Source organism: Dama dama, chromosome 23 (genome assembly GCF_033118175.1).
Source record: "Dama dama isolate Ldn47 chromosome 23, ASM3311817v1, whole genome shotgun sequence".
In the NCBI taxonomy this organism is placed as follows: Eukaryota; Metazoa; Chordata; class Mammalia; order Artiodactyla; family Cervidae; genus Dama; species Dama dama.
The window spans coordinates 22,017,120-22,045,000 of record NC_083703.1 but is presented as its reverse complement, the minus strand read 5'-3'; the positions used below and the strand labels follow the sequence as shown (position 1 = coordinate 22,045,000).

The 27,881-nt window shown below is 33.8% G+C and overlaps 1 protein-coding gene across 3 annotated transcripts in view; it reads right to left on the bottom strand.

The window, feature by feature from the left end:
• MALRD1 (MAM and LDL receptor class A domain containing 1) overlaps positions 1-27,881 on the bottom strand; it is a 522,662-nt gene that overhangs the window by 315,338 nt on the left and 179,443 nt on the right. For all 3 annotated transcript variants that reach the window (XM_061126168.1, XM_061126170.1, XM_061126169.1), the window contains exons 23-25: positions 16,169-16,325; positions 12,940-13,050; positions 8,552-8,765 (exon numbers count right to left, since the gene is read on the bottom strand). In XM_061126168.1, coding sequence (XP_060982151.1) covers positions 8,552-8,765; positions 12,940-13,050; positions 16,169-16,325 — 482 coding nt within the window. The remainder of the gene's footprint in view (positions 1-8,551; positions 8,766-12,939; positions 13,051-16,168; positions 16,326-27,881) is intronic.

The window sequence follows — 27,881 nt, the reverse complement described above, 5'->3', positions numbered from 1 at the left end:
AATAAAATTCTTATCAAAATTATTTCACTTTTGATAGATATATAGATGATTTTTTTTAATGCAAAAGCAAAGCCAAAGAAACTGGGATAACTTATGCTATTTAGTTGAAAAAGAAAAATAACATAGAAGGACTTGCTCCACCTAATTTCAGGACTTATGATAAAGCTTTAGTTCCTAAGACCATGTGGCATTGATGATGGAACAGACACATGGATCAATGGAACAGAATAGAGAACTCAAAAATAGCTCCACACAAGTACAACCAGCTAATATTTGACAAATATGCAAATACAGTTACAGGAAGGGAGGTCAGTTTTGTTAATGGTGATGAAGCAACTGAATAACTATTTGCAAAAAATTAAAATTTGTCCTGAATCTCACATCTTATATAAAAAACTAACAAAATGAAGCATACATTTAAATGTACAATATAATACTATACTTTTAGAAAAATAAAATCTGGAATCTAAAACTCAGTGAATTGTTTTTACCATATCAAAAGCATGATCCCAAAAGGGAAAAATCAATAAAGTGGACTTCATCAAAACAAAACTGCTTACTCTTTCCCTGTAGAGAGATCGTAAAAACAATCTAAAGCTTAGTGCCACTAAATGCCACACTATGTAATGTGCCAGTCATATCAGCCAAAGGACTTACATCTATAACATATGAACTCTGAAAACCCAGCAGTTTGAAAAAAATCTGCTTAGAAAATGGGGGACAAAGACATGAAGAAACATTTCACCAAAGACAACAGACAGATGACAGAGAAACATGTGAGAAGATGTTTAACACCACGAGCTACTAGGGAAAAGCAAATAAATGTCATGATGAGATATTCCATACTGATAGGAAGAGCAAAAATAAAAATAAAATAGTTACAATACCAAATGCTCACAACAACGTAGACAGATCTCTCACACATTGCTGGTGGTTACATAAAATGGTATAGCCACTCTGGAAAATGGTACTAAGCGGAACTATGTACATTCCACATAGTGGAACATAAGTCAGCAATATAAAAACAAATAAACAGACAACAACTTGGATGGCTCTCAAGGGGATTATGCTGAATGAAATAAAAAACAGTCTCCAAAGGTCACATGGTATATTTACACATGTACATAACTTTCTCAAGATGACAAACTATGAGGTAGAGAACAAAGTAGTGGTTTCCCAGGTTTGGAATGGTAGGAGTAAATATAACTGCAAAGGAAGATCTCAGGGGAGATTCCTGTGGAGATGGAAAAGTTTAATTACACAGATGATTACAAGAGTTTCCACATATAATAAAATTCCAGAGAACAAGACATACACATTAAACGAATGTCAGTTTCCTAGTCTTGATATTATATGTTACATAAACTGTAACCATTGAGGGAAACTGCATGAAGGCTAACAGAATTTCTCTGTAATACCTATGTAACTTTTCCTATTAATTCATTAATATTTCAAAGTTTAAATTTCAAAAACGTTAATGATATCTGTCAATTATTATTGTGTTATATCAATAAGAAATTGTGATATGATATCCTTTCTATCACCTTATTTTGTTAAAATAGTGGGAATAAATTCTCCAAATACTTTCCAAACTGTTTCACAGACACAAAACAATTGTTCTACAAAGAGTATATTGGTTTCCATACTAAAAAAATTGGGGGCATAAGGAATTTGGAAAAATTCTATTTATAGTATCAGCTTTTTGAAAATTCACACTGCAGGATCTGGAGAAACACCTCACATAGAAGTCTGTCTTCCCTGATGACTACCTGATTTCATAATTTGGAAAATATTATTCTAATGCATGTCACTTACAAAACAGTTGGTGAGAGTGGGGATCAGTGTCAATAATTTTGGAAAGACAATGAAAGTTTCCTGAGCTCCAGTCACTTGACTACAGCCTGCAAATAATGAATTCCTGAAGCTTAAGATAGCTAATCCTTCACAGAAGGCCTGGTTTATTAACATTATGATACCTGACCTACTTTCTAACATAATCTCCCAAAGAAAACAAAAGCTATTCATAGTGTATGATGAATATACCAGTTGTTTTCAAGGTGATGTAAAGTTTATGAAAGTTCATGTTGGGAGTATATATTTATATATGTTTATTAGATATAAATATATTAATTTATATTTATATATTATATATTTATATATTCTCTCCCACTTTTATCCATTCAAAAATGCTTTGTACTTACTCTAGTGCCCATTCACACTGTGAATGTTTAGGCACCTATTTCTCTAGCTAGACAAGAAGCTCAACAATTCTTCATGTAATATCTTATTTTTCTTTGTTTTCACTCCAGGTCACTTATATTAATGTTAGAGATGCCCAGTGTTTATCAAATAAATAAATGAAAAGGAAATGTCCAACATGCAAGGCTAGGTCAGTGGTTTTTGGTGCCTATGATGGTGGACACTGCTGCACTCTCACAAAGGCAGTCTACACCTTTAAATTCATTTTAGACACAACTGAGCACAAATTCTGAAACGCTCAAAAGTTTTAGGTGAAGTACTGGATATGATGGAGACATAACATTCATAATATAACCTTGTGTGTGTATGTGTGAGTCACTCAGTCATGTCTGACTCTTTGTGACCCCATGGACTGTAGTTCACCAGGCTTCTGTGTCCATGGAATTCTCCAGGGAAGAATACCGGAGTGGGCTGCTATTTCTTTCTCCAGGGCATCTTCCCGAACCAGGGTTTGAACCCAGGTCTCCTGCATTGCAGGCAGATTATCATCTGAGCCACCAGAGAAGCCCTAATATAACCTTACAGTGAGTAAAACATTATATATATATATACACACACACATATATATATACACACACACATATATATATATATATATATATATATATCATAGCATCAAACAGTAGCCCCTTCTCCCTCCAACAGTCATCAGTTTACTTAAAAAGAGAAAGAATTCTGCTATAACAAATGAGAAAGAATGTTCAGGGTGTAAATGAGTCAACTCAAAGGAAGGATAACTGTTTAGGGGAATTAGAGTTATACATTCACAGAAACCAAAGGAAATTGTTAGTGATGTGCTGATGATACAGAAAGGGCTGTGTTTTGGTTGTTGCTGGCTTTTAAAATATTCTTTAATTTTTAAAAAAATCATTCAAATATATTCAAATATCACTTGGCTCAAACCCAGTTTTTTCATTCTTTATTTAAATGTTAATTTCTCAGTGAGAACTTCTCTGGTGGCCCTGCTTAAAACTGTAACCATCACTACAAGCATTTTCTTTCTCATTTTTCCCTATTTTACTTTTGTGCCAGAGCACTTATCCTTACGAATGTACTGTGTTATTTTACCTACTCTGTTCTGTCTGTGTCCACCTGCACTACCACCATCCATAATGCAAGTTCATGAGAGCAGGAAATTTGTCTGTACTTGTTCATAGCATTAATCCAAATAGCTAGAAGAAACCCTCACACATGACAGATACTCAATAAATATTTCTGAATAAATACACAAATGTTCATCCTTTAAAATTTCTTAAAATTGCCAATAAATTATATCAGGCAATTAAACATATATACAACAATTAAATCTTGACTAGAGTATGAATGAATCAATTAAATTCATTAAAATATACAGAATCACTTTCAATATTTAAAACATTAACTATTGCCCTTATACAATCCTGATATATTTGTATGTGTCAACAAAGAATAAAATCATAGCTCTCTCTTCTCACAAGAAAACTTTTTCAAATGTTTGTCTGTTTAAATGAGTGTTTCTCAAATTTTAGTGTGTGTGTGTGTGTATATATATATATACATATATATATATATATATTTGTTAAAATGCAGTTTATAATCTATAAGTCTGGGGTGGAGCCTGAATTCTAACAAAAATGGTATTTGTCTGTGGACCAAAATTTGAGTAACTGAGTTTAGGGAAATTTTCAGCTGTGTCAAATTGCACATAAATGTAATATTAAAAAATGATATTTTTGAAAACACTGCATCCAATAAGAAAAAATGTGTTTAAAAATATTGGTAATGAATTTAGTAAGGCTACTATAAAGTAACTGAGTATAAGAGTTTGATTTACTGTTTATCTCCAAGTGTCTAACACTTGGTCTTCTTTCACCAAGAGGGAACCCTAATGTAAACTATGGACTGTGATAATGACAATGATAATGTGATAATGACAACTCCAGTGTAACAAATGTTAGCCGAAGGGAGGCTGTGCGTGCATGGGGGTGAGTTTTGCTGTGAACATACAAGTCCTTTAAAAAATAAATTCTAGGACTGGTTCAAAGCTGGAGCCCCTTATACAGAGTGAAGTAAGCCAGAAAGATAAAGAACATTACAGCATACTAACACATATATATGGAATTTAGAAAGATGGTAATGATTACCCTATATGCAAAACAGAAAAAGAGACACAGATGTACAGAACAGACTTTTGAACTCTGTGGGAGAAGGTGAGGGTGGGATATTTCAAAAGAACAGCATGTATACTATCTATGGTGAAACAGATCACCAGCCCAGGTGGGATGCATGAGACAAGTACTCGGGCCTGGTGCACTGGGAAGACCCAGAGGAATCGGGTGGAGAGGGAGGTGGGAGCGGGGATCGGGATGGGGAATACGTGTAAATCCATGGCTGATTCATATCAATGTATGACAAAACCCACTGAAATGTTGTGAAGTGATTGGCCTCCAACTAATAAAAAAATAAAAATAAAAATAAAAAAATAAAAAATAAATTCTATTGAAAATTTTAAAAGACAGCCTACGGAATGAGAAAAAAATATTTGAAAATCATATATTCAATAATGGCTTAATATCCAGAATATATAGATAACTCCTACAACTCAACAACGAAAAAGTACATAATCCTATAAAGAAAAGCACAAAGGACTTCAATAGACATTTATCCAAAGAAGACATGCAAAGAGCCATTACACACAAGAAAAGATGATTAAGACTGTTAGTAACTAGGGAAGGACAAATCAAAACTACAATAAGAGTCTGCTTCATACACATTAGGATGCCGATAACTTTTAGAAAGGTGGGGAAGGGGAATAAGTGTCAGTTAAGTCCCAGATCACCTTCGGGTTATAAGATAAACACTAGGGCTGTCACACACAGCATGATGACTACAGCTAGCACTGCGGTACGGCATATTTGAAATAAAGAGATTAGATCCTAAGAGTTCTCATTACAAGGAAACAAGGTGTTTTTCCTTTTTATTTTTTTGTACCTATCCTAAGCTCCCTAATATTGCAATTTGCTCTCCATTTTTAATCTCCTTTAATTTACTCTATAGTTTCTCATACAAAATATATCATTTCCCACCTTCTGCCACCCTCTGTGATATACATACATACAGACACACACATTCTGTGTGGCTTCTGTCTTCTCTACCTCTCTTGCTCATTCTTGATGGATTCTTGAAAATGTTATCAGTCTTTCCAAATTCTCTCTATCTGACATTTGTGGTCTATTCCATTAATTTGCATTGCAAGCTAATTAATTTCTAATGTAAGAATTTAAGTACATAAAATTTTCACTAAGCACTTCCTTATCTAAATACCACAGGTTTTTTATTGCATTATTGCTATTATTTATTTAAAACATATTCTAACTTTTACTGTAATTTTTTGGGGGGGAGCCATGGGTTATTAAACATGTCTTCTAAGAAACAGGGATTTTTCTAGCTTTTGCCTTAGAACTGATTTCCAGACTAATTCAAAGGATTAATCCATGTCACTTTAATCCACTTAAAATTACTGACATTTATTTAGTGTTTAATAATTTTGTATGTACTTGAAATAGATGTCTGCAGTTAGAAATACACATTATTAATACAAGTGCCCATTAAGTTCAGATTATTAAATAATTATGCTGGTCAAATATCCTGTATCTTTGCTAATCACAGTTCAGAATTAAATTATTTTGAGTTTCCCTGAGATACTCTTAGTTGCATACCAACAATAAATATGCTAATTGGAATATATAGGAAAAGGAGCCTCTACACCAATGGGAAAAAAAATGTTTAAGATTTCAGATTTCTCAGATACACAAATCATTTTCTTTTTGACTATGTCCTGTATTTTATATCACAAAATAAAAAGTAATATTTCAATTTTCAGCCAAATTTTGCTTTCTGAGCCTATATTGCTCTACAGAAAATTAAAGCCACAGATACTTTGTTTTATAAAGGATTATTTTATTTTCCTCTGTCAGAAATAGTCTACATCTTTAAAAAATAGCTCAGTTGTTTTCTTTTTTTTTTTTTTTTCTATTCTTAGGTGGTACATTTATACCAAATGATATTTTAGAAGTTTTATTAGAGTTGTGATATTTGTTCAGCCTTTACTTAGCATCTCAAAAAGTAAATAAATAAAAAGAAAGAAACAAAAGAAGCACATACAAGTTCCAAAGATCATGAAACTTAAGGTTAAATTCTTGGTTGGTTGTCAGCCAAACTTCTGAAATCAGTTGCTATGGTGATTTTTTTAAAGCTTTTCTTCCTGTTCTTCTGGGTCTAATTAAAGCATCAAAGTTTATAGTATATGGAGGAAAAATAACAGCACTAATTATTCATACAGCAGGTTCTAGCCACTTGTAATTAAAACATTTAAAACCATTAATATAGGAATATAATTGAAGTTTTTAAATACATAATAAAATAAGCAGTGCTATATAAAAAGAAATCATGTTCATGTAATAAGATTCAATGTCGAAATGTGGATTTTTTGGTTTTTTTTTTAAGGTTTGCTGTAACTTGGTTATTTTTTCTAAGGAGCTGAAAAAATATTCTTCTTATGTAATATCGGGTACTAATTCACCTTTCTACTCCAGTATTACTGATATCATAGCCCATTCAAATCATAGAGAGACTGGGAAATTAGTTCACCAAAAAGCACCTTCTGATACAACTTTCCCTCCAAAGGCTTGTAATGATTTTTGTCCTTAGTTTTCCATACAAAAGAGCTACCAAGACAACAAATTTCAGTGATTTCTCTGACCCTCCCAGTATATCAGTATCCCCTTCCAAACACAGATAGAAGATGCCTAGAAATATTCAAAACAGTATTATCTAAACACAAAGAGTAAAATTCAGCCAGAAATAAAATGTTACTGTAAACATTGAAAAAAATGCATTAAATCATACCTTGGGAAAGATATAAATTGGCAACATCACAAATAAAATTCAAGAACATAATATCTGTTCTGTTTGACTGATAACCTAACAAATTTGTGAGATACTCATATGAAAATGACAATGAAGGAAATGGAAAAGCATTCAATGCAGAAAATGACTAAAATGCAGCAAATAATATTCATAAGATACAGATAAATATTAATTAAGAATATAAGATTAGCCAAACAGTTTTGCTTGATTTCTATACTAGTAACAATGGATATTATAAGACATAATCCACAACTGAGGAAACAGTTATCAGATAGAAACAAGATTTCCACATCGATAAGGTCTTTGGTTTTCCTAAGATTCAGCTGTACATAGAGGTGGTATGGTATTATAGCTTTGGCAAAACAGTGAATCATAAACCAAAGTACCCAGAAACTTGGATCAACTCTGACAGTGCCAATTTTATGAAATTTGACCTAATCTCAGCCATTCTTGTCAGCAGCTTTATCCATGGAAATCACTAATAATTAATACCTTTCTCCCTTACCCCTCGGGTTTCTGTGATGATCAATTGGAGATTCATAGATAAAAGGGCTTTAAAAGTTGAAAGTTCTATATAAACATGAGCTTTTATTATACTGAAGTTGTTCTTGTGATTCCAGATTTGGTTTCAAGAGGCAAAAGATAAAAAAGATCAAACTAACACACTAGCCCTGAAATTATTACTAGTAATAGTGGAATAATTTGTTATCCTTCATTTTGACAATTGTATTCCCCTCATTTGCAGTGAAATGAGGCAACAAAGGACTCTGTTGCACCATTTCATGGACTTCCCTGGATGAGCACATATGGCCCATTTAGCTAAGGGTGGTTTAATAGGTGCTGTTTATTACAAGTCGATCTCTTACAACAATATTACACAGCTGATATATATTTCCCTTAGGAGATAATTTTATACATTATCTGGATATTGTTTTTTTTTTTAAATCCACTTCTCCCAGATCATAATTGACTCAAGGGAAAGACAATCCCCAGAAATACATCAAAGCATCAAGGCTCATCAACCCTGCATGAGCTGGCTTTGATGGATGTTTGGCTTGTCTTCTCCAAAATTTATTTCATGTAGAAAATACTTGTTTCAATTCAGTTTGTCTTTGAAGACATCTGTTTTCCAGTTAACCTCCAATTCTTCAGACACTAACACAAAGTCACTGACTAGTTTCAAATGACTTAAGGTTTTAAATGACTTAAGTAAATTAAGTATTGCATTCAGAATCATTAAAATGTATTTGAATGGTTAAACCACCTTACTTGCCTAGGCTTCTCCAATTATGTACACTCTGTATTTTTCATCAATGAACCCATCGCAGGGAGGGAGGCTGTAGAGATAAAGACGACAAGAAGGAAACAGAGCATGTGCACTCACCACAGATGAAAGGAGTCTCATCTGAATTATCAGCACAGTCATTCACAAAATCACATAGTTTGTCCTCGGCAATGCAGTGCCTGTTAGCGCACGTGAATTCTTGAGCAGTACACGTTCTGTCTGCGCTTAGAAGTGGGGAACAATCTTGAAAGGAAATATCATCCACTGCTACATCTCCTATGTAACTGATACCACGTTTTGCCCTGAAGATAATCTTTAAAAGAAAAAAATAAAACAACAATAAAAAAAAAAAAAACCAGCATCAGTAGACTCATTCATCAAGAATTCAAAACTTGGGAGACTGGGATCAACGTACATAGACTATCGAAGTTGTTTAGTTGCCAAGTCATGTTGACTCTTTTGCTACCCCATGGACTCTAGCCCTCCAGGCTTCTCTGTCCATGGGAGTTCTCAGGCAAGAATACTGGAGTGGGTAGCCATTTCTTTCTCCAGGTGATCTTCCCAACCCAGGGGTCAAACCCATGTCTCCTGCAATGGCAGGCAGATTTTTTACCATTGAGCCACCTGGGCTTGGACACACTTTTGATACCATGTATAAAATAGATAACCAATGCAAATCTGCCTTATAGCACAGGGAATTCTACTCAATGCTCTGCGATGACCTAAATAGCAAGAAAATCTGAAACTGAGGGAATATATATACATACATAGAGCTGATTCACTTCGCTTTATGGTAGGAACTAACACAACATTGTAAAGCAATACACTCAAATAAACATTGTTTAAAAATTTAAAAATAGAATTCAAAACCTGGGGCAAACAGTAAACACAGTACAGAACACAAGGCTTGAATCTGATAAAAATGATCCTGCAATCCGTATGATGAAACTGACCCAGGAAGTTGGAGGGATATTGAAGATCTGTACCATACTCAGCACATAAGAGCGTGTGAGTAGCAACACTATTGCCTCTTGTCTAGATTTTTGAACATGGGGCCTAAGAAATGGGCAGGAGTCACCTATCACTGCTGCCTCTGTAAATCTCAGGGCCAAAACAAGACCTGGGCACTTGAGAGCCTCAATGAACACAGAAGTAGGAGGCCAGCCAGGTGACAGGATGTACCTAGAGAGAGAAGATACAAGCATACTTTTCTTTTTTATTTTATCCACTTCTTACCATTTTTCTGATCTATTCAACTCAACTAGTGTTTATCAAAAACATACCAAATCTCAAAACTATGAATTTTTTAAAAACTGGCCACCTCTTTGGACTTGAAATAATTGTGATTTGCCTTTAATTAATGCATGTGGTGAACAAAATTCTCAAGTGTGTCACTGTTGGTCAGTGAGATATCACTTCTATAGATTTTGATGGAAATAATGGAAAATAGGAGCAACAGTACTCACTAAAGTTTTCTAAGTGAAACTAATTCAGACAGTTTCTATTAAATTTGTTTGCAAGCTAAATATGCATTTGTGTGTTAACAGGAAATTGTCATATATTTTAAAGCAAATTTAGGACAGTTAGAGATGAGTTAATAAGAAATACCTATTTATTGTCATCAAACTCTCAAACATCTTTTTACCAAATCTAAACAACTATTTTTCTTGAAAGAAGTAAGTAATTTTGCCTTAAGATATGATATACTTTTATACTATATGAAAAACCTAAGTGTTTTCCTTTTAAGATAATAACTTAAAATTCACATCTTTTACATTATAAAAATATACATTTTATATACAATAAATTCATGTATCAAAGTTACATAAAAGGAAAAAATTATTTTTTTCATAGCATTTGTACTGGAAAAGAAAAATAAATTTTTAAGATCTATTAAGAGCTTGGCTGTGATTAAGAAGAGGTGAAATTAGAAGTATAAAGACAATGTTATTATAAGAAAAACTAAGCCCAAGACAAATGGATACACAAACTGAAACAGATATTCAATTACTGAATGTATCTGACCACTTAAATACATAATGCATTGCTTCTGATTAAGAAATTATATAATTCTAAGAGTATCTCAATATTCATATATTTGTCATCCTATAGATACAACCTTAGGTACTTTGCCATAATCCAATAGTCAAATTATCACTTACATGTCAACGCTCCACACAATGTTGGCTAAGATTCCATAGACTTTAATGCTGAATGTCACTAAACATTTTTAAAAGCACAAGTATATTTTTTCTAGTACAATAAAAGTTGGGGCAATTATTTTATAAAACATAGGAAGCAATAAAGCATAGCATCTGTATTATGGACTTGCGCTTGACCTGCCTGTACTTAAAGCCTATTACTGCCATTGTGTAGTTATATAAAAAGGGCAAGTTACCCAACTTCTAAGTATTTCTGTATTCTAATCTATAAAATGGAGATAATAATAGTAAGTTCCTTATAACATTACAGGACTGAATTTTTTATTCATGGAAGAGTACTTAGCATTTAGTAAGTGCTATGCACATGATTAGTTATAAAGTTATTATAATTAAAGATTATGATTAAATTGTGGTTCTCAAATATAACTCTGAAAATGACTCAGTGCTGACTCAGTACATAATTTCTACAAATACTATATACTTCTACTCAAAGGTTAAAGACATTCATGTTTCTGATGCTTAAGAGAATGATACTGTCAAAATGGAAGAAGAGTGGACAATACATATGCTCCATCACTATTTCTCCAGTGCATAGTAATGTGCTTTCCTGCACATAGTAGGTTCTTAATATGCTTTTATTGAAGGAATGAGTGAATCACATTAAATATCAAATATTAACAAACCATTAAAATTTCATCTTAAGATTCAAACAACATGAACATATTCCTCTGTAAATTCCAATATATGAAAAATTAAATTTCAGAAAGACTAAATTAATAATTGATTCCTCTGCTTAAATCCCTCTTAATGTTGTTTTGAACAAGATTTTACTATGCAAATATCCTACTTGCACAGAATAGTTAAGAATCCACTTCCTGAAGTGGAAGTTGATGCCTGGCAGCAGCTGAACCTTCTACATGTTCTTGCTGGTGATTCTTCTTGCCCCTGTTAAAAGGTCTTGAAGGTTAAACAGGTAGGATCCTTTAATAATAAATTTCACACAGTGCAAGGCCACTATATTGCTGTCCAATCTTTCTTATTCTCAAGTTGAACTTATTTCTTGTGCATTTCCTAAATTATCTACAAATGATCCTTCAGAAAACTAGGTTCCAGCAAGACGGATTTATTATACCTAACATTCTAAGAAATTGGGGATAATGCTGAATCAATGCCTTTATTTATTTATTTTAAAATGTTACCTCTTCTTTATTTTAAGTCTTTATTGAATTTTTTTTACAATACTGCTTCTGTTTTATGTTTGGCTTTCTGGCCAGGAGGCATGCGGGATCTTAGCTCCCCTAGCAGGGATTGAAACTATACCACCTGCATTAGAAGGCAAGGTCCTAACCATTGAATAACCAGGGAAGTTACAAGTACCAGTGTCTTTAAAGAGCTATATCTAGCCTGTGCTTCCATTGGAGTTGAAATGGGCTGATCTATCAAATATGGCACATGACTGCAGATACAGTTACTGAATATTCACTGCTGATTTGACTACGTTTGCTGTTATATAAAGGACTGGAAATGCAATCATTAGCAAAGATAGTATACCATCTATACACATGGTGCAAATTCAAGGAATTCAGACTTGTGCACTTAAAACTAAGAAAAAATGACATAAATGGCTCTGGATTCTCACTTTCCCTTATCCAATCTAAATCTTAACAGTTAAGCATTATTTTCCAATAAATATCCCTTCATGTCAGACAAAACAAAACTCGAAAAGCAAAAAACACATCCTAGAAGCTCTTTTTTTGCCAGATAATCCATAAAAAATAAAATTCACATTAAATATCTTGTCACATAATTACCTTTGGGTTAAATGTTTTAATCGAGGTATCATTAGTTCTTTTCCTTTACTTTCAGGTCTTACCCTAATATTATTGTATTTTACATGAAGACAAATACAGCATCACACAATTTTGTACTTCCCAAAATATTTTTCAGTCAAGTAAACCTGTTTTCTTTAATAAGGTTCAACAATGCAGTGTACCTCAAGGGTCTCTTTAATCAAGTTTGAAATAAATGAAGGTAATTACTCTACAGTCTCTGAGAATATATTTGCAAAATAGAGAGTGGTGTGTGAGATTGTGGAGGCATGATCATTGTCACTAAAATTAAATGTTCCTAGAAATCTGGTTGTCTCATTGGGAACAAAATTAGGGCAGTCCAGAACTGTAAATTCCTTATGGAAAATGCTATATGGAGTGGTAAGCATTCATATAACATATCAGAATGGGAATGAGAGACCAGAAGACAGGGGTAGAGGAAATAAAGAAAAAAAATTAACAAAACAATCATCGTCTTAATACTTGGATTACAAACCTGTATATGGGAATGAACACCTAAAAACAGCTCCACTTTTTTCCACTGTGCACCTTGCTGTCCACTTTGAGCCCACAATTTAGAAGTAACATTGTCTTTCTTGCTGAGTACCTGCAGAGACAAATCAAGTAAGAAGTATTGAAACATTGTGCCTTGATAAATTTTAAACATGTAGAATTTCCCCAGTATTTCTTTTAATTTTAATGTCAACATGAATCCCTGAGAGAAAAGCTCAGACATTTTTCATTAGATATCTTTGTTTTCTGGAACAGCACTGAGTCCCCCAGGGTACCTTACTAGCTCTGTGTAATAAAGTTGTGCATGAATATCTGTCAGTCAAGTCTGAAGGTATCTGGGCACCATTTAATTAAGAATTCTTAAATACCTTATCTTTTAAAATCTGACAGCAGAAACAACTGGAAGTCTCAATATTGAATAACATTCATGTAGTCACATGAAAAGCACAGGATTATTTACTGAAACATAGTTTTGAGAATGACTTTGTGTTCAGTGGGGATGGTGAAATTACAATGGAAGCCAATTCAGCTCCAACAGCATGTATGGGTGATACAAGCAGGCATCTTCTTACCTAAGCCAGTAAGAGTTCCCCACCCAATAAACTCTCACCAGTACTACTGGGGGGCTTCCCAGGTGCCACTAGTGGTAAAGAACCCACCTGCCAATGCAAGAGACTTAAGAGACGTGGGTTCGATCCCTGGGTCAGGAAGATCCCCTGGAGGAGGGCATGGCAACCCACTCTAGTATTCTTGCCTGGAGAATTCCATGGACAGAGGAGCCTGGTGGACTATGGTCCATAGTGTTGTAAAGAGTTAGACACAACTGAAGCGACTTAGAATGCTCACACGAGTACTACTGGGCCCTCGTTCTAAAGGCAAATTGAGACTCAGCAGATAAATAATCATGGCTCCTCATTTAGATGACACAAAAAGAACCATCAAGGGAGTAACTGAGAAGAATAGTTTCACATTTTAAAATAACTGAATGAGATGATGTATTTAATTAATATCACAATGTTACTTTTTAACAATACAAATACGTTCAATGGAATTATTATTCACATAAAGGGTGTGGGAAGGTTTTGGTTTTTGAGAGTGAAGGTAATTTTGAATGCTTTCATCACTGGTTTTTAAAGATGTTAAATAGAAATGGTTATTTTTACAAAGTTAGAGTTTTCAGAGTCATATAAAAATTAGTATGCAGCTAGAAAAATATCACTAAATTCTTGGTCCATAAAATTCAAGTTGAATTTTAAATATATTAAAGTCAAGAAAACAGAATTTCTAAAAAATATGAAAAACCATTTGTGAAGGATACTAAAATGAGTGTATAGGAAATAGGTCTTCTTTGTATGAATATTGCTCTATATACAAATCACTAAAGAAAAATGTGTTCATATAACATAGTACCAACATTTAATGTCTTTTTTTAGCCATGCACAAAAATATGGATCATATGTATTACCACTGTAATTATTTGATAATTAATTGCCTATAAAATTTAAGGCTGTTTTATAATTTTTCATCTACTAATGTAAAATCATATTTTGTAAAAAATGAAAGCCTATTTCAGGCAATTAATCTCAACCACAAAATACACCTGGTAAATAATTCTCATTTTTCTGATGGAAATCCTGTAGTCAGTTGTATTGATTGTTTTCTCTAAAGCAATTTTTAAAGAATCAGTATAACACAAAGGTAAATTATAACTTCAATCCACAAGCCTACTTGGATGTTTTCAGGTTATTATATGCACACATACAAACACACAAACAGGTTTACTCTTTAATTGTTTTTGGTGAGAAGTCTCATCTATAATAAATAAAACTATTCTTCCAAAATTGATTTATAAATTTAACATATTTCCAATTAAAAAAGTAACAGCATTTTAAAAATAAGATATGTTTATCTAATTTGGGGGGATATAATACTTAATATAGCCAGAAAAATCCTAGAATAGTACTAAAATTACATCAAGCTACCTGAAAAGAAATGGATAAGCAAGTGATCTGCAGTGTATTTCTACTTATTGCGGAAAATAAAGCAGGTAACCCAAATGCCACCTCTTTGCAGATATACTAAATACAGGGCTTCCCTGGTGGCCCAGTGGTTGGGAATCCTCCTGCCAATACAGGGGACATGGGTTCAATCCCTGGTCCGGGAAGATCCCACGTGTCATGGAGCAAGTAAGCCTGTGCAGCACACAACCACTCAGCTTGCACTCTAGAGCCTGCAAGCTACGACCGCTGAAGCCACAACCACTGAAGCCTGCGATTCCCAGGGCCCGTGCATGCAGCAAGAGAAGCCACCACAAGGAGAAGCTTGCGCACCGCAATGGGAGAAAAGCCGGCGCACGGCCCTGAACATCCAGCGCAGTCAAAAAAAAATAATTTTTTAAAAAGATACTAGAAAGAGATAACAATAGAATGTGAAAAGAATTCTATACTGAATTAAATTTTTCCTACAAAAGATCCTATTGGGATAGTGGACAAGAAAAAGAATCTCTGAGTGAAACATACATTAGCGTTGCCTGTGAGATTCTTGCAACCCTTTGTGAGTTTCAAGCAGTTTAATATATATATGTGTGTATATATATACATATATATATATGTATTTTTTTAAGCAAGAAACAATTTGAAAGAGACTATTGGAGAATGTAGCACCACTACATCAAAGACAACAAGAATGCACATCCAAATATCACCCAAGTGTTTATATTCATTTGTTGTGTTATTCACAGATATTGACTCTGAAACCTATATGACATATTTCAAGGCTAAAATCACACAGAAGCTGTAGTCTCAGAATAAATTCCATAATCATATATAACATCATAAACTATACCTCAATAAATTAAAAAAACAAACAAACATGAGGTCAATTGGCTACTTGAGTTTTGAAATGAACTTTAAATTTTCATAAATGGTCTTGACACACTTTTGTATGTCAAATACATTTTAAAAAAATAGAAGAGAAAATAAAATGACCTAAAAAGACCATAATCATAAATACGATAGTTAAAAAAATTCTATTAGACATTCAGGTCCAATTCTACTAAATTTTTTCAGTCATAATGCTTTGAAACCAGTTGATAATTGTTGGTAATTGTCCACATCTCATTTATTAGCAGACTATATATTTTAATAACACTAAATTGTATAGTATGGATTTTTATAGAACAAATTTGGAAAATGCTATTGCCTAAGCAGTACCTGGAGAGAACCAACCGTGGCACCATTCATATGAGTCCAAAACACCAGGGTACATTTTGGTCCTGTGCGTGAAATGACAGGAGTAAGGATATCAGCCATGTCACCAAATTTTCCATTGGAACTATCAGCATACAGGTACCAGCCGTCTGCGGTATTTCTGGGGAAAGAAGGATGTGTTCATCAGATAAAAATGAAGAAGAAACTCATAAATACAGTTTGTCATTGATCATACATTACTGTTCTGTAATTTGTCCTAAGAATATAACATGCTATTTAGCATAATGACGATTCATAACCTTCAGCATAGACATTCTTCTATTTTAATTTTGAATCTATGTAGCATTAGCACAATGTGCAAAATTTATGGTAAAGGCTGAAATTACCAAATCTAACATGTAATGACTTGATCTTTTGTTTACAATAATACTGCCAACACTCTGACCAGCTTTGTAGAGCTTATTTTTATGTGGGTAAAATGAGACTTTGAAACACTGAAAACATTTAGAAGAGGCATAAAAAATGTGACTATAAATATAAATAATTAAAGCATGAAAAAGAGAAATGAACTGTCCTGGGGTTCTATTAACTGGTCTAAAGTCTTTCAGGTTCAAATTTATTTTCTCTATTAATTTAGGTTAGTTTTACTTAAACATATTTTAATAAATTGGTAGATAATTTTTAATTGTGTCTTTTCTGAGTTTCAAACCAGAAAGGGAAACGAATGATGGAAACAAATATCAGTGTAATCTTGCATAGAGTTTATACCCCCATTTGAATTATCAATTCAAAAAAAAGATAAGACATGCTACTCAACACAGAGCTTTTTGAAATATTAAATAAGGAAGTGATTCCTCAAAATTGGGGCATTCTGGCATTCTTTCACTTCTTTGATTAATTAGCTTTCACATCACTTTTTCACCACATGTGAGACTAGTACCATAGTTTAAACTTGCTACTTATTAAAACCATTTGGAAAGCTGTATCACTTTTGGAGGAAAGACGTATGAAACATTAATAGAAAATAGATGGAGAGAAAGAGGAAAGTGTTCATTCAATCACCACACATTTACTGAGTAAATCTTTCGAGTCTTACTTGCCCGGCAGTGGGAATGTGATTGTGGACAAGAGAGAGGATGGGGCTGAGCCCTGGCTGCAGCATTTACTAGATGGCAATATGAGGCAAGTTATTTAACCTCTCTGAACCTACTGCTTTCTTCATTTATAAAATAGGATAGCTCCACGTTATTAACAGGAGTTAGAAATAAGTGGAACCTCTAACACAGTACCTGGCCCATCTAATATATTTAATAAATTGGAGTTGTGATGTGTGATTATGTTTATGTCACTAGTTGCTGCTAATGGAATAGAGTTTAGTGTCTTATGAACTACACAGGGTATGAATTAAGATTATTTTTAAGAGGCAGGATTATTAAATTGTCAGAATTGTGTGTCATGACTAAACAGTTCCAGCTTTGTTCCTTGTGTGTGCTTAATATTCCAGGATTCCACAGATGCTGAATTATTCAGTGGTTCAGGATTCACTGAGATTCAGCACCATTTCAGTAGATTTTTTTCCTCCCAAAATTGGCAAACTGATTATAAGCTTAATATAGAAATCCACAGAACTAAGAACAGACATTTTATCAAAAAATAGAACAAAGTTGAAGAATTTACTTGATCAGATATCAAGATTCATTATAAAGGTAGAATAATCAAGATAGAGTTGTATTGCAGTAAAGACAGAAAGACAGGAGAAATCGATAAAAAATGTCTTAAAATTCTATACATATTTGTACATCTGATTTATGTAAAGCTTAGTTCTAACAAAGCAGTGAAGCAAAGGACAATCTTTTCAATATGGAATGAATAAATTAGGTAGTCCTATGGGGAAAAAAGAAACCTTGACCCCTATTTCACAGCATTCAAAAATAATGAATTACAGGTAGAATATACCTGAAATGTGAAAAGTAAAACAATAAAGCTTGTCTAAGATATGTAATAATATTTTCATGATATGGGACTGAGAAAAAAATTTTAAATAATATATAAAGATTACTAACTATAAGAAGAAATACTAAAAAGTTGGACTGTATTAAAAAGCAGAGATGTTACTTTGCCAACAAAGGTCTGTCTAGTCAAAGCTATGGTTTTTCCAGTGGTCATGTATGGATGTGAGAGTTGGACTATAAAGAAAGCTGAGCACCAAAGAATTGATGCTTTTGAACTATAGTGTTGGAGAAGACTCTTGAGAATCCCTTGGAGAGCAAGGAGATCCAACCAGTCCATCCTAAAGGAAATCAGTTCTGAATATTCATTGGAAGGACTGATGCTGAAGCTGAAACTCCAATACTTTGGCCACCTGATGCGAAGAACTGACTCATTGGAAAAGACCCTGATGCTGGGAAAGATGGATGGCATCACCGACTCAATAGACATGAGTTTGAGTAAACTCCAGGTGTTGATGATGGACAGGGAGATCTGGCATGCTGTGGTCCATGGGGTTGCAAAGAGTCAGACATGACTGAGTGACTGAACTGAACTGATTATATAACTACATATTCATATAAGGAAGAACAGGATGAAATACCGTCAAATGGTAATGTTTATATCCTTGGGACCATGACTATTTCATCTCTTACAGTGTCTGGTTCACTCTCAACAATACTTGATACTCTCAAAAATACTTGATACTCTTAAAAATACTTGATAAGCAAAAATTACTTTAAAATCAGTATAGCACATGTGGAAACAAAAATACCAAGGGAATACTAGAGCTGTAGATCAGATGATATTATGCAAGAAAATTTTATAATAATATGTTCCAGGCTAGGGGAGAAAAAATACAAAAAGACAGAACAATATGAATAGACTTGGAGACCATGGAAGTATTTGGTGACTAAAAGTCATAATTCTAGTAACGATAAAAGCATCTAATCAATGGTTCTTCAACTGGAGGTCCTTGTACTAATTTCACAGCAACTAGACAATGAAAAAATACAAATGCTTCATTTCCCCCAACAATACGGTTTGAGAAAATTCAATCACAATAACAAAAGTAAATGAATTATTGGAACAATTCTAATTATATTCCCTTAAAGTATCCCCTCACCTGCAAAGAAAAGAAAAAAGAGAGACATTTCAGGAGATCCATTTGAAAAATGCAAACAATACAACTGCATTTGTGTTTTAACACTGCCCTATGACCACTTGGCTTCCGCAATGGATTCCAGTAAAAGAATCTGCCTCCAAGGCAGGAGACAGGGGTTCGATCCCTGGGTCAGGAAGATCCACTGGAGGAGGAAATGGCAACCCCAGTATTCTTGCTGGAAAATCCCATGGACAGAGCAGTATGGAGGGCCACAGTCCACAGGGTACAAACAGCTGGACACAACTGAGCAACTAAACATGCAGAAGCACATCGACACAGTACCAATGTAAAAGTATATCATCTGGTTACTAGTTTTATACGCCTTAATTGAGGACATATGATGTATGTATGACGTCTAATGGAAAATGAAGAACGATCCAAGCACGTGCCTGAGATGAAATTATTTGAGCACGTACCTGCAAAGGAAATCAACTCCTCTCCTGGAAAGAGTACAGCAGTAATGATCATACCTAATAGTACTGTCACTCATAAAATACCAGCATCTCTCTCCCAGCCTTCAAACTGTCTTTTCTCATACAGGGCAGGAAGTATGATGTTTTACAGAAATATACCTTTTCTATAAAACATAGCATAGACCACAGTAGTAAAGGTTTAAAGAAAGCACAGCTTTATATCCAGGTGTCACAAAAGTAAAGATCCAGGCGATGATATAGAAGTCATTAAAAAGTCATTATAAACAGAGATCTGATTTACAGTCATGCTATTTTTTAAAATGTTGCCTAAGCATCACAGGATAATCAGTTTCTAGAGCCTCAGTATTACACAGATTAAGTGATTTAAAAATCTACATTTCCCTCTTATTTGAGAATCTCCTGGGTATTCACCTTATTTAAATTAGTAAGGGAAAAAATATACCCTTGCATGAACAAATCAAAATATACAGGTATAGTATAAGGGACATATTCTTCAGGCTTATCCTCTGTCTTGAGATATATCTTATGATTATAATACTGTAACAGGCTGTTGTAATGTACCTGATGGTATATGAATGACTGAAAGTTGTCATGAACTTGATTGCCTTCATGAGTAGCAGAAAATACAAAGTGTTCAACAGTATAATTCTCTTGGGGATTTCCGCAGTATCACCCTCATGTCTGCAATGAACCATCCTTGCCATGTGTAACTGCTCCCCACCCCTCCTACCAACTCCACAATCTGATACAACACTGCTGGAGTAACCTTCTTAAATAAGACAGAACACTCAGAGGTCTCATATGGGATTTTTAGAATATAAGGGAAAAGGAACATTCTTTCTTGAGTGTCAGGACATGACCCCACCCCCATTCCTGACCCCCACCTAGGTCTGAAACCAGATGTGTAAGATTCTAAAATTCCACATATGCCCTCTACATTCTGCTGGAACATTGCAAAAGACCAAAAAAAGAAAAAAAGGTTCTATTTGATCTTATTGGTCTTTTACAATATACATTTGATTTTACCATCCAGCTTAGAAATCTTCAATATACCTTTACTTACTCAAAGTGAGATCCCTAAACTAAATTGTATGTTCCTGGATTGCAAGTACATAAGAAGCCTTGGTAAAATACACATCAATTCATTACATACACTGTCCTGATCTGCTGACACTGTTTTGTTTCATTTAAATAGTTAGAATTTCTTGATAAAGGAAGCACTGAATTAATTTGCTTCTGGTGCAAGCTCCTTGATATCATCATTTTCTTGTAAAAAGTCCGTCCACAGAGTGGTCTTTCATAATGAGAAAAAGAGAGTTAGTCGCTCAGTTGTGTCTGACTCTTTGTGACCCCGTGGACTGTAGCCCAGATGGCTCCTCTCTCCATAGAATTCTCCAGGCAAGAATACTGAAGTGAGTAGCCATTCCCTTTTCCAGAAGATCTTCCCAACCACAAAGCCCAGGTTTCCTGCATTGCAGGTGGATTCTTTACCATTTGAGCCACCAGGGAAGCCTCTTTCAGGCTGAATTGGTATTTTACTGGGGTCAGAGAACTTTTTTTCTGTAAAGGCCACACAGTAAATATTTTAGGCTTTGGGGGCCATATGGTCTTTGTTACAACTATTCAACTCTGCAACATGAAGGCATCTATGGGTCACTTAAATGAATGATTATAGCCATGTTCCAAAAAACTACACTAATAAAAACAAGCATTAGGCAAAAACTGGCCCACAGACCATGGTTTATTTAGCACCATTCTTTGGATAAAAGTCTCAACTCATCAGGATCTGAGAAATAACTTTCTATACTAACATCCAGCTTCAACTTTCATATATTACTTCACTCAGCCACCCAGGTTTATACTCACTGTATGTGTTCATGCAATTACTTGAATACATCATGTATGTCCTTCTCTCTGTCTCTCTTATGTTGGTCTTTCTTCTGGACAATGTATAATCTCTGTTGCTGTCCAGTCACCCAGTCATGTCCAACTCTTCACAACCCCATGGACTGCAGCATGCCAGGTCTCCCTGTATCTCACCATCTCCCGGAGTTTGCCCAAGTTCATGTCCATTGCATCAGCCATCCAGCCATCTCATTCCCTATGAGAAGAGTCTAACTCCTGTCCTTGGTCTTTCTCCCAAAGATTTACCTTCCATAGCATCTCTCAAGTATATTCTCCTTTCTAAGCCTTCTTAAATCCCTCAACTCTAAATTCCTTGATTCAAAATCACTCCCTCACCCAAGAATTCCATGTCATTTTATACATAACTTTTTAGATGCATTTATCATATTAGATTTTAGTTCACTATACATAAAGTCTCACATAAACATATGAAGGCATATATTTTAACTTACCTATTACAGTATCTAGAACACCTTGTAAAATGGCTTAAACTCAACTGGTGCTTAATAAATATTTCCTGAATATGTTGCTAAATAAAAGCAGTAGATATTTCTTGCTTTTCTATAAAAAAAATTCTTCTTTACAAATACAATTTGCACCTCAGTTGTGAAAAAGGGATTTATAATTTGAGCAGTGCTTTTAGATTTCTCTTTCCTAGTCTCATGAAACAAAAAAATGAAAAAACATTTGTTGAAATTTTACATAACCACCTGGGGTTTTATCAACACAAAATTTAATAACAAAGGTATTAAAGCCAACTGTTTTAATTAGGAGCATCCATGGTTCTTGTTTCAATATTGTATGACATTCACTGGAGAACAGCTCTTTGTGAGGCAAGAAGAAATATATTTAAAAGATAACAACTGATAAATATAGAGGTCTTATATGGGAACTCCTAAATTTACACAATGCAGCTGTATTTATCATCTAATTCCAAAACAGGAATTTAGAATGCTTATGTATATATATTCTTTGTTAAATAGATTTCAGACCAAAAAAACACTAGGTTCTACAATGTATAAAATATTGGAATTTTTAGATCAGACTTTAAATTAGTATGCCTTTAAATTAGAGAGTATTAAATAATAGTTTATTATTTTGATACTTGCAACAAGCCTAAGAAAGTAGGATTATTCATTACTACTTCATACATGAGATAACTAAAACAATTTGCCAATGGTAATTCTTTTGCAAAATACTGAAGTCAGGACAAGGGACTTAGATTCATCACCCCATGCTTTATACTCTTTTTAAAATAAGAACACTTGATCTATGCTTAGATAGAACTGACATTTTTACAAAATAACCTTCCTATTCAAGTATGTATTTCCACTTATCCATATTTCAGTGTTCCTCAGAAGTTATTTTTTAAACTGCATTATAATTAATATACAATAAACTGCTTATATTTTAAATGTTAAGTTTGATGGTTTTTAATAACCTTTTACATCTGTATAACCACCACACAGGATATAGAACATTTCTTTTACCCCAGAATATCTCCTACTAGTTGTCCTATAAGTACGGGTCTGAATTAGCAGCATTAGCCTCACCTGGAAACTTTTAAAAATGCTAATTCTTGGGCCCTATCTCAAACCTACTGAATCAGGAACTCTGGGGTAAGGTTCAGCAATCTGTTCAACAAATTCTTCAGCTTATTCTGGGGCATGTTAAATTTTGAGACCCATTGCTCAAAATTGTTAACAGTTAAAAGTTGCTAAATGAGGATGCTAATCCAAAAGGAATATGCAGAAAAAGAAATATTCAAGCTTCATTATCCTTCCTGAAATGAACATTCTAGGGACAATAACTTTAAGATTAAAGAATTTTTAAAAATAAATGTTACAACAATATCTCATTTTCCATTATATAATGTGTAGGAAAAAGGCCCTATGTTTTAGTAGTAGAAGAGGAAAAGGAGGAAGAGAAGGAGGAGGTGGGGAGAGTAGGGAGAAGAAAGAAGGAAAAGAAGAAGAAGAAAATTATTAGGAGAAGTAAGATATCCATTTGCAAAATAATGAAGTTGGATCTTTACCTTTATATCACACAAAGGTTAACTCAAACTAAATCAAAATCCTAAACATAAGGGCTATAAAACTCTCAGAAGAAAGTTTAGAGCAGGACTTCCCTTGGGGGTTTAGTGATTAAGACTCCATGCTCTCAGTGCAGAGGGCACAGGTTCAATTCCTGGTCAGGGAACTAAGATCCCACATGCTTCATGGCACAGCCCAAAGACAGACTAGGGAGAAAGCCTCATGACATTGAATTTGGCAGCTATTTGTTGGCTATGATAACAAAAGCAAGATAACCAAAGAAAAACTAGATAAACTGAACTATGCCAAAAGTAAAGCTTGTATGCATCAATGAACACTATCAACAGAATGAAAAGACAAAACAGAATCTGAGAAAGTATTTGCAAATCATACTCTGATAAGAGATTAATATCCAGAATATACAAAGAACTCCTACAACTCAACAATAAAAAACAAAAACCCCATTCAAAATGAGCAAAGGACATGCATAACTATGCAAATTAGATAAATACATATAAAGATAGTCAATGTCACTATCATTTGGGAAATACAAATCAAAACCACCATGTGATATCACTTCACATTCACTGGGATGGCTATTATAAACCCCTGCCATAAAAAAAAAAAAATGCTGTCAAGAATATGGAGAAAGAAATGTTTATTATATATGTAAAATTGTATGTTAGATATACTTTGTCATAATAAAAAATTTGAAAGACTTTAATAGGAAGCAAATTAAAGACCTTGTTATATTTCTGGGGGAAAAAAGCATTAGCATTATTTGAATCCAATAATATCTTCCAATACTTGCTTTATTCCTCTTACTATAATTATATAAAGAAAATATCTGTTGTTATTATTCAGTCGCTCAGTCACATGGACTTTTTATCTTAAGAATGGTACACATAAAATCAAATCTCCTCTAATTTACCCAGTGGATCTTACCAGTATTATCATTTCCTATAGGCTCCATGTCATGAAAAAGATTGAGAAGCCCAACTATATTCAATCTTTCTTTCCTTCTTCTGGCCAGTTAGTTTATCTTACAAATATAGGAGTTGAAAGTCGAAAGAGAAATGAGAATAAGCAGAAGTATAGCATTCTATCTCAAAAAATATATATATCTGTAATGGAGAGATAACAACTGCTTGGATATATTTTCCCTTTGAAAAGCAGTTTGGCTGATTCCATAATCTAAAATCAGCATAAGCCTGCTAGTGTCAAGGAGGTAAAAGAAATGTACAAGCCGTCTCTGTTAACAGGCAATAGGCTTGTCCGATGTAAATGACAATCACAAGTATGCAAATGAGTCATATTTTCCAGTCAGATTCTTATTCATTCAACATTATCAGGGTCTGATAAAAACTAAGATGTTTTATGCTCAAAATTTAAATGATTCCTGTATTTGAATATTTTTCAATATTATTAAAACTATGGTGCCTTGAGATTAAGCACTTCTACGTTTTTACCATTTTTTTTAAAACACCACACTGTACTAGAGATTAAATTAGCAATAAAGCATGAGTGAGGAGCAGCTATGATGAGTAAAACTATCTGTTGTCCTGTGTTGCACACAGAAAGCTGACCCTCAGGTCTCTGCGTTTGTAGAGAGAGCAGATCATTTGGTTCTGGTTCTTAACCTCACAAGCACACTGATGAAAGGGGATTCATATTGTACCATGAATTCCCTGTGCTAGGCCACTGGAGTTCAACATCAGTATTTTAAAGCCTTGTATACTTTGCTAAGGATGATCATGAACTATCATTCTTTGACCTTTACATTATTCTACAGCACGGCTCATCAGCAATTGCTGTTACCAGTTAGTTATAGTATCACTGGTCTATGGTGGAAAGGGCAATCTAAATTCTGAATATACGAAAGATGTAGAGCATGTTAGAAGTATTTGAAAACATAAACAAAGACTACCATAGTGTTTTGTGGCTAATCCTCTGTTTTTCTAATAACGTGAATACAGAATGTCACAACTGGAATCTAAACTAAGGCAACGCTAGTAATGAAATGAAAATGGTACAAGCTATAACAGTTTAACACTGTTAAAAGGGAAATCTTTTTTGAATTGAATGTGAACAGTGAATGGGTCTAGTCCAGGACAACTTTGGAGCAGACTATTCTACTTCGTAAAAAGCCTCTTGTGTCCTTTCATTTTAAATCAATCTTTGAAATACACCAATGCTATTGATTAGAACTACTGGGCAGTCATATTTGTTCCAAAAATTTTGCTGATAAAAATTGAATTACCAAATATTTAAATTTAAAAATAATTTAATATCATTTAATTTTTAAAAATCTATATTTTCTAATTAACTAAGAGCTTTCCCAGAATATTAATTTGAGTTCATGACATACTACCAACATGATAACTATGTTTCATTAGAAAACTTTGTGTTTAATTTAAAAGAGACTGAGAAGTAATCCCTGGAAGGAAATTTAGATCCCTACTTTAATAACAGAAAATTTTATTTTAAACTTAGTGATTTCTCCAAAGAAATTATAGCTCAAGACATTTTTCTGTCTTTTCTTTTACAAGAAACTGCATACATCTCATGTAAAATATATCCAAAGTTAATAAATGTAATATATCTATGCACATGAGTTAAGAACATATCAGGAAATAATCCATAAAAGCTCCATAATTCTATTTAAAGCAGTTTGGAAAAGAGAACTAATTTTATCATCGAAATTTTATTATTGTCACCAATCTCCTCTGGCTTTGCTTTCAGTTTTTATTTATTTTTTAAGAACTCCTCTAATGGTCCAAATAGTAAATGCTTCAATTGTGTTGTCTTTTCATCATCCCTGTTTTCTCACAGTTACTTAGCATGCGATCAGCACAATGGTTGGTGTTGTAAAACAGTCAAATTGTCAGTACCCTTTTTCTCAAGATACAGTATCATGAAGGCATTAGACAAGTAAACTAATATTAGTGGTATTCTCAGACACATGCTGGAATACAGCTAATACCCAAAGAAGAACTATTTGGATTTGACTGGAGAGAGATCAGAGAGTTTCACAGAATTGACTTTCAACTAAGTTTGAAAGGATGGTTTGGAGATTGTTGAGAGAAAGTACCATGCATGACACAGAGTCCCACATTTGGAGAATAAACAGATTCACGAGAACAGCAGAGAGGGCTAATGATGATGTGGCCAAAATAAGAAGCCTGAGTCAGACAAGAAAAGACTTTAATGATGGATGTAGTAATTAACCTTACTCTGGTAATCATCTTGCAATAGCACATGTAGAGAATTATTACATTGTGTAACTTAAGCTTACACAATGCTGTATTATCAATTATATCTAGATAAAGTTGGAAACAAACAAACAAAAAATCATAATACCAAGCTAAGGAGATGAAGAATGTCAATTTGGATGTTGGCTAAGTGCCTTAAACTAAAGAACTCAAAACAAAATGAGAGATCTTTTTCTGTTCCCACAGAAAGGTCCTATTGGACTTCTGTCAACCCAGGCTTCTAAGTAAGAAACTAATAATGCTCTTTAGCAGCTCTTTTTTCTTTTTCCTTGCATTTCCAGTTAATCCAATTGTATTGCATTTATATCATACATGTATTACATCAACTTCTCCAGCCTTTCCTCTCTTTTTTGTCCTTAATTTCACTTCTTACTCATCACTTGAAGTATTTCAACAATGAATTAGCCCGCTAGCACAAAGTGCTACTCCAATCAATTACTATTACCAATAACTTTGGAAAAGCAAATTCAAGTACATCTTTGCCTTCATTAAATGTTTTATCAATCATTCTACTATTATAAAATAGCTCCAGTTCTGAAGACCTCTATAGAATGTGTCATCCAGATTCCATTAACTTCTGACTTTCAATTAGAATTGGCTGGTACACGATAAGAGCAGGGGAATGGAAGGTGGAAAGAAAGAGCATTCAGGGTATTTATCCCCACAATCCCAGTCCATTCCTCTCTACCTCACCATTTTGTAGCAGGGAGCCACAAAGTGAAATAGAGATAGAAAATCCACCAGAAAAAGAATTTAGAGTAACAATAGTAAAGATGATCCAAGATCTCAGGAAAGGAATAGAGGAACCGACTGGAGATGATACAAGAAATGTTTACTAAAGAGATAGAAACTTTAAAGAACAAAGATGAATGATGTGATAGCTAAAAAATTGAAAATACACTAGGAGGAATTAATAGCAGA